We start from the raw sequence: 7645 nt of genomic DNA on the forward strand, positions 1-7645 counted from the left end.
GGCCAGACTTCACTGTTCCTAGTAAGTTTTCTAAAGCCTCTGCTTCAGGAAAAATAAAAAATTTCCTCACAAGCAGCCTTTGCTTTGTTGACTACTCAACACTCTACTTGTCCCACTTGCTTTTCTGAGAGTGTGTATGTAGGACAGCATCACCCCCAAAACAGAGGAAAGAAGGGTATTTTCCTTAGAGACATGCAGGTGCGGTCCCATCAACAGTTACTGAACTCCAAGCTGGAACAGAAGCTGGAGGTGCACAGATGAATAAACAGGGTCTCTGCCTTCAGGAGCTTACAGGCCATCAACAGATAGTGGTAACATGCTTTGTGTTAGGCGAGTGGGAGCTGGTCGCCCCGCTGCAGAACAACACGAGCTGCAGACAGGCAGCAGGGGGCAGAGGAGGCCCCAACTTGGCTCTGAAGACCGACCTGGCTAAGGCGAGGATAGAAGCTCCATTCGTGTCAGCAACTTGGAAGGCAGCCCTTCTGCCACTCCTCTTTCTCGGAGCCCAGAGAAGATAAAAGAGCCTTTCCTACAACTTCAACAGATATACCCGTAGTCGGAACTCTGAGTGCTTGACCCCACCATTCCCTCTTAAGGAACCACTGCGCCCTCCAGCGGAGGGACCGCGGCGCAACTCCAGAGGAGCACCTAAAGTCTCCAAACACCTTGACGTTCTCCTAAAGGAGCTCGGCTGTCTCTGGCCCCGCCCCTTCACGGAGTCCCTCCCCCGACGCAACCTCGTCCTGTGGCACCGATTGGCTGGCTCTTGTGCGTGGGGACGTTGCGTCGCGGGGCGGGGTGGGTGAGCGCTGTCCGTAGGCCCTGAGCCGTGTGTCCCCGGCCGCCGCCCCCGCTGTCGCGCGGCGTCCGCCCCTCGCCTGCCTTTAGAGGATACAGGGGACAGCCCGGGTTTTGAGTGATCGCGCAGCCGCTTAAACATCTGCGCCATCCTTTTCTGTCAGGCGGCTCTTCTCTGCCAGGTCCAGGTCGAGGGGGAAAATGGCGCCGGCGCCCCTAGGCGTCCGGGAGGAGCGGTTGCTGGGGTATCGGTCTGAACCACTTTCCCGGCTCCTCTTCCTTGCCCAGGCAGCTCTCCTCCTGCTGCCCATCACCCGAGCAGGTCTTTGCCCCGCACCCTGCTCCTGCCGCATTCCTCTGCTGGATTGCAGTCGCAGGAAACTGTCCGCGCCGAGCTGGAGGGCGCTGTCGGGCCCGTTGCCCCCAGACACCGCTAGTCTGTGAGTAGAGTGGCCAGGCGGAGTGGCCGAAGGAAAGAAAGGGGGAGCGTCCCCTCCGGGGACAGGAGGAGACTGGCCTGGTCGGCGGGCGTGGTCCCCATGCTAAGTTATGAAGGAAACTGTCAGCGCGATGTTGTGAACTTTGTTTTGGATGATGGGAGTATGAAAAAGCCGGTGTTAAGATTTCTGGAGACGTATGAAGACCAGGGTTAAGTTTCTTGGGGCCAGGAAGTCTGTGATTTTCTGAACTGGGGAGGAGTTGTTACGGGGATGTTTAATGTTAAGGACTCAAGGGTTCTGGGCACCAGCATTGGTGCCCAGATGGTTGGGTGGCGGGTCGAGCATCCAGTGGTGCTCCTTGCCCGCTTTGGGCTGCATCATTTGGTGTGTACCTCGCTTGAACGGTCCTCAGGCACATCATTTTATAACTAAGATCGCCAAAGACACATGAATTGTCTTTTGTTCCTAGTTTGCATATTGGCTCATTTTTGCTGCCGTTTTTATATTTAGGGTTGAAAACTCATGTATCAGAGATCCTGTACTAACTTAGAATATCTTTATAAGTAGCATTCTTGATCTAATGTAGGATTCACTGTAAAGAAGGTAAGAAGTATTCGTTTTCAAAATCATGCGATGCTTTAATAGTTTTCAGTGCTTTTCCTTGTGGCAGAGAACCCCCAGATCACTTCTGTTTGTTTATGTATGAGAAGCAAGTACAATGGTTGAAAGAATTCTGGAGTCTCCACTGATGAGTTTTCACCCTGACAGGCTTTTATTAGACAGGGACACCTAGAGAGCTCATTAGTCTGAGTCAGCTTGGTGGCATTAGGAACAACAGTAGTTATTAGATGCTACAATTATGGGGCTTCTTAACCACTAACATACAGTTATTTCTTTTCCACTAACTGAGCAACACGTTTATTAATTGACAGACTTCTAATAGAGTGGTCCCTAAGAAAGAGTCATCACTAAAAAGAATAGTTTGAGGTGCAATTAAAATATGAGCAGCTGTTTGGATTTTCAATGGAAAGAGAATACAAATAGAAAGTCTCCATTGCAGAGGTTAAGAAGTATTTCTATATTTGCAAATAGGTTAGTATAGATAGGAAAGCAAGCTACCTCATATAGGCATTGAGAAAATTAACATAAGTAACCAAATGTAGTAAGCATAAAACTGCAATATAATAAGATGCTTGCTTTTGTTTTGTGATAGTGACACCTGTTAGCTAATTCTGGTTTTATTTACCCAAATTAAATTTAGAAATTTATATCAGTGTGCAGTGTAGTCTGAAATCTAGTACGGCATCTTTTTTATGCAGCAAATGCCTTTTTCTAAGAAATTCTTGGAACAGCTACCTGATTGTGACAGAATAAATCTGGCACAGGTTTGAAAACAAAACAACTTCCTTTAGCTGTAATTGAAATAAATGTGGCCTACATTTTAAGATCCTCCATTGTTAGATAAACATTAATTAGAGATAATTTTATGTAAGATATATTTATTTTGTGTCTACGTTTGATTTTGTTTAATCAAGACAAATTGCCTAAATCCAAGTGACATTCAAAATTTTAAATGTCCTATAATGAAATTGACATTTTTAGTTGAAATGAAATGTTTTAGAGAGCAATTCTGTTGTAGAAATGTAATTAGGTGAAAGTCTTACATTAGTAGAACTCTTACAATATTAAAAGGTAGGATTGTACTATTTTATATTGAGAAATGGAACATTCTTTAGCAGTTGCCTTCAGCTATAAAACCACCAAGTACATTTAGGTTTCTTTATGTAATTCTGAATTTCTAAAACACATGCTATGCTTTAAATATATTAGTGATTGCAGTTTCAATGCTTAAACTTGTAACCATGATTAAAATGATTGTGAACAAACAAAATTCATTAATCCTGGTTTTTGGAAACCTATTCAGCTACTGTCCCTTTTTTTTTTTTTTTTTGAGACAGAGTCTTGCCCAGGCTGGAGTGCAGTGTATTCATCACAGCTCACTGCAACCTCAACCTCCTGGGCTCAAGCAATCCTCCTCACTCAGCCTCCTCTCCCGAGTAGCTGGGACTACGGGCATGTGCCACGATGTCTGGCCAATTTTTCTATTTTTTAGTAGAGACCGGGTCTCACTCTTGCTCAGGCTGGTCTTGAACTGACCTCAAGCCATCCTCCCACCTCAGCCTCCCAGAGTTCTAGGATTACAGGCATGAGCCACCTCACCCAGCCTTTCAGATACTATCTTTATACTTCTCTATATGAGAAACTCTCTCTAAAATATTATTTCATTATTCAAAACTTGATTGGATTCTCTGTGGATGCAGAGCTCTGTATCACATTGTTGTGGACACACACACATATGCTAGGTATATCAGTCAGTGTCTTGTTTTGCCACGTAAGAGTGAACCCCTTTCCCCCAGTCATTTGTTGTCATGGTCACTTTGTTTATTTTATTTTATTTTGTTTTATTTTATTTATTTATTTATTTTTTAGACAGAGTCTCGCTTTGTTGCCTCGGCTAGAGTGCTGTGGCGTCAGCCTAGCTCACAGCAACCTCAAACTCCTGGGCTCAAGCGATCCTCCTGCCTCAGCCTCCCAGGTAGCTGGGACTACAGGCATGCACCACCGTGCCTGGCTAATTTTTTCTATATATTTTTAGTTGTCCAGCTAATTTCTTTCTATTTTTAGTAGAGACGGGGTCTCGCTCTTGCTCAGGCTGGTCTCAAACTCCTGAGCTCAAACGATTTGCCTGCCTCGGCCTCCCAGAGTGCTAGGATTACAGGCATGAGCCACCGCGCCTGGCCTTTCCATAAGAATTTTGACCTTCAACCTTTACCTTTTTTGATATGATTTTTTAAAGTTATTTTTATAGGTACATATGCAGATTTGTTGCATGCATAGTGGTGAAGCCTGGGCACCTCACTTGATTCGTGTACGTGATACCTGTTAGGTAATTTCTCATTGCACACCCCCTTCCCACACTCCTACCCTTCTGAGTCTCCAGCATCTATTAGTCCACTCTCTATGTCCATGTGTACTCATTATTTAGCTCCCACTTATAAGTGAGCATGTGGTATTTGACTGAGTTATTTCACTTAAGATAATGGCCTCCGATTCCGCCCTTGTTAGTGCAAATGATGTGATTTCATTCTTTTTTATGGCTGAGTAGTATTCCATGGTATACATAAACTGCATTTTCTTTATCCATCTTTTTAATATAATCTTGATGGACATGGGGACAATAGCTAAGGGATTAGGAAAGACAATCAAGGCTACTACTAGAAAGAGGTAAAGAAACTTAGGTTCTTTAACCTTTTGATTGTACTCCAGCTTCAAATCTTTTTTTTTTTTTCAGCATATTATGGGGGTACAGATGTTTAGGTTATGTATGTTGCCCTTACCCCCTGTCCACCCTCAAGTCCAAATTTCAAGTGTGTCCATCCCTCGGATGGTGTGCATTGCACTCTCCATGTATGCATATACCCGTCTCCTCCTCCCCCCTCCCCCCTGCCCGACATCCAATAGATGTTATTCTTATGTGTGCACTTATGTGTTGATCAGTTAATACCAATTTGATGGTGAGTACATGTGGTGCTTGTTTTTCCATTCTTGGGATACTTAGTAGAATGCGTTCCAGCTCTATCCAGGAGTATACAAGAGGTGCTATATCACCATTGTTTCTTAAAGCTCCATGGTATACATATACCACATTTTATTAATCCACTCATGTATTGATGAACTCTTGCTAGCCTCAAATCTTGACCCTTCTCCCCGGTGAAATAAATACATAGACAAGAATCAACCAGTATGTCTTGCTGCATTTATCTGTGACTTCATTTAAAAAATCTTATTAAAAATATTAAAAAATTATAAAAGGGCATATATGCTCATTATTAAAAAATTAAGCCAAACAAATGTATTAAATAGAAATAAAATCATCCCTTCCTCTACCCCTTTCCATTCCACCCTCCTGTGGTGAAAATGGGAATTCATTTTTTAGGAATTTTATCTTGTTAGGAAACACAACTTGGTGGCATTCTGGTGCTTCAGTGAAGCTTTAGTTGAAGGTGATCCTATAAACTCCAAAAATGTCTGTTTTGTTCACTGCCAAGTGTGGTACGTGGCATATATAGTAGGTGTCAAGTCTTTGTTGACAGGTTTATTGTAGCAAGGCAGAAAAGGCAAAGAACTGAATTGAAAGAATCTTGACAGAACATCCTCTGACCACCAGGCTTTGGGGTATTAGATAGATTTCTGGACTAGTACAGTTTTCACCCCTACCTGAATGGTAGACCATAACTTGAAGAGCCTTTACAAAATACCAAAGCTTGGGACTCACCCCTCAGTGATTTCTGATTTGTTTGGTCTGGGGTGAAGTGTAAATATTTTTAAATCTTCCCTGGTGATGCTAATGTGTAGCAATGGTGAAGAACCACTGAACTATAAATAATTGTTGCTTTTTGGATGTTTTTTCTTTTCCTTTATCGGGAGATTAATGCTTTTTGAATGTCAATTGAGGAGATCTATGCTTTGCTTAATTCTTTAAAATTCCTTTATGTTTTGGAGGACCTGTTTTTTTATAAAGATTAGTGTCCCAATTATGTTTCATTGTGTTAAAAATATTTTTCATTTCCAAATATACAACATATATAATCAACATATGAGTAATCAAGAAATTACTTGTGTATGAAGATAATCACTTGGTTTCCTAATACTAGAAAATACATTTCCCTCATGTTAGGTCCATGACGTTTTATATGCTTTATTCTTTAAAGTTTCTTCAATCCTAATGGAAAACTGGCATTTAACCAGTGAAGAAAAGATCATGTCATATTAAGAGCTTAGCAAAAATGTTTTTTAAAAATACTCTGAATGAGTTCTTATGCTATATTTTCTATGCCAAAGTAAATGACTCAATTCATTTATTCCATACTATTTTGGTCATGAAATATGTTAAGATGTTCAGTTGATGCAAATAAAAAATAAAAGCAGTTTAAATAATTACACTCCATATAAATCATTAATTTCATGTTTGGGACAAAAACCTGAAGAATGGAATAGTTAATGTAAGTTTTACTTTGTTGTAAACCAGTTTTTTAAGCCGTTTATGTTCTTTACCTCTCTTTTGCCTTTCTCCTGCCTTTGCCCAAAAAGGAGAGTGTAGTTTTGTTATTTGTGATAAATAAATGGCATAATAACTGCCGGAATAGCTAGTGATGATTACCAGTTTTAAAATTAAGCCATAAACAGTACAACAATAGTGAAGTGTGGTATAAATAAATTTGTAATTAAATGCTTCTTAATTTTGGGTTTCTCTTACACATTTTATTTTTTATACATCTTATTTCAAAATCACCACAATAATATGCTTATGTAATCAAAATTTTGGCAGGTTGCAACAGAAAAGCATAACCAATCCTGAGCATAGTGCTTATCTGAAGAGATACTAGACTTGGTGCCAGGTTAAACTAAGTGGGCGTTAAGGAATGATGGATTACATTAATAATGAGAAACCCGACTGTTATTTGGCTTTGATTAACCCTTCTCTACCAATAATGTAGGTGATAAGATGACTTGTTTTACTGTATTCACATCTAAAAATCTTTACAGTAACTTAATTATAATAAAATGTAAATAGTCTGATACAAAGATGTGAACCTAGTTGATACCTAGAAAATGCTCACTAATGGTGATGGAAAATGTTGTAGCTTTCTATATTTTCACATATAAGCAGTAATCTTTGTTCCACTATTACTGAACTATTATTTTATATTAAATGGGTGGAAAAGACAGATGTTAAAAACATAGATGGGAGCAACAGTCCATGGTTTCACTGCTCACTAAACACTCAACTCTGTTCACCTGAAATTTGAAGGCCAGACATTGGGTTCTAAAGTGGAATTTACTATTTCATAAATCAGTCTAAAAACTAAGTCTAGTATGTTTGTATTTCTCACTGTCTTTCTGACGTGTGTTGCTGACTAGGAAGACAAGAGAACATGTAGTTATTAGGGTTTTCTTTTTCCTTGTCAGGTGTCATTATTAACCTGATTTGGTCAATTTATGGCATTCTGAAAACAAACTGTATGAAGAATTCTAATCTTAGACAAGCAACAATTAAAATATTATTTCCCAGCACATTCTGGGTTAAAGATAGATTTTTTTAATGTGAGTTTATTTTTAAATAATACTTTTCCATGGTAAACTATTAACGTGGTACAGAAACATTTAAAGTAGAACGGTAAAAAGTTCCTTTGTCACACTTAAGGAAAACCCACTGTTAATTGTTTCTTGGGTATGCTTCTCAAAGTTTTACACATGTATCTATCTTTTTTTCCTTTTCTTTAAAAATACACACATACAAATGAAGCCATACTATGCCTGGCTGCAGAGAATTCCACTGTGTGGAA

General features: G+C 40.1%; 1 protein-coding gene across 1 annotated transcript in view; it reads left to right on the plus strand.

Moving 5' to 3' along the window:
* Nucleotides 1–987: 987 nt before the first annotated feature.
* Nucleotides 988–7645, plus strand: part of LRIG2 (leucine-rich repeats and immunoglobulin-like domains 2) — a 70630-nt gene continuing 63972 nt past the window's right edge. The window contains exon 1 of the mRNA XM_012644582.1: nucleotides 988–1238. Coding sequence (XP_012500036.1) covers nucleotides 1000–1238 — 239 coding nt within the window. The 5' untranslated portion in view covers nucleotides 988–999. The remainder of the gene's footprint in view (nucleotides 1239–7645) is intronic.

This window comes from Propithecus coquereli, unplaced genomic scaffold (genome assembly GCF_000956105.1).
Source record: "Propithecus coquereli isolate 6110/MARCELLA unplaced genomic scaffold, Pcoq_1.0 Scaffold215, whole genome shotgun sequence".
NCBI lineage: Eukaryota > Metazoa > Chordata > Mammalia > Primates > Indriidae > Propithecus > Propithecus coquereli.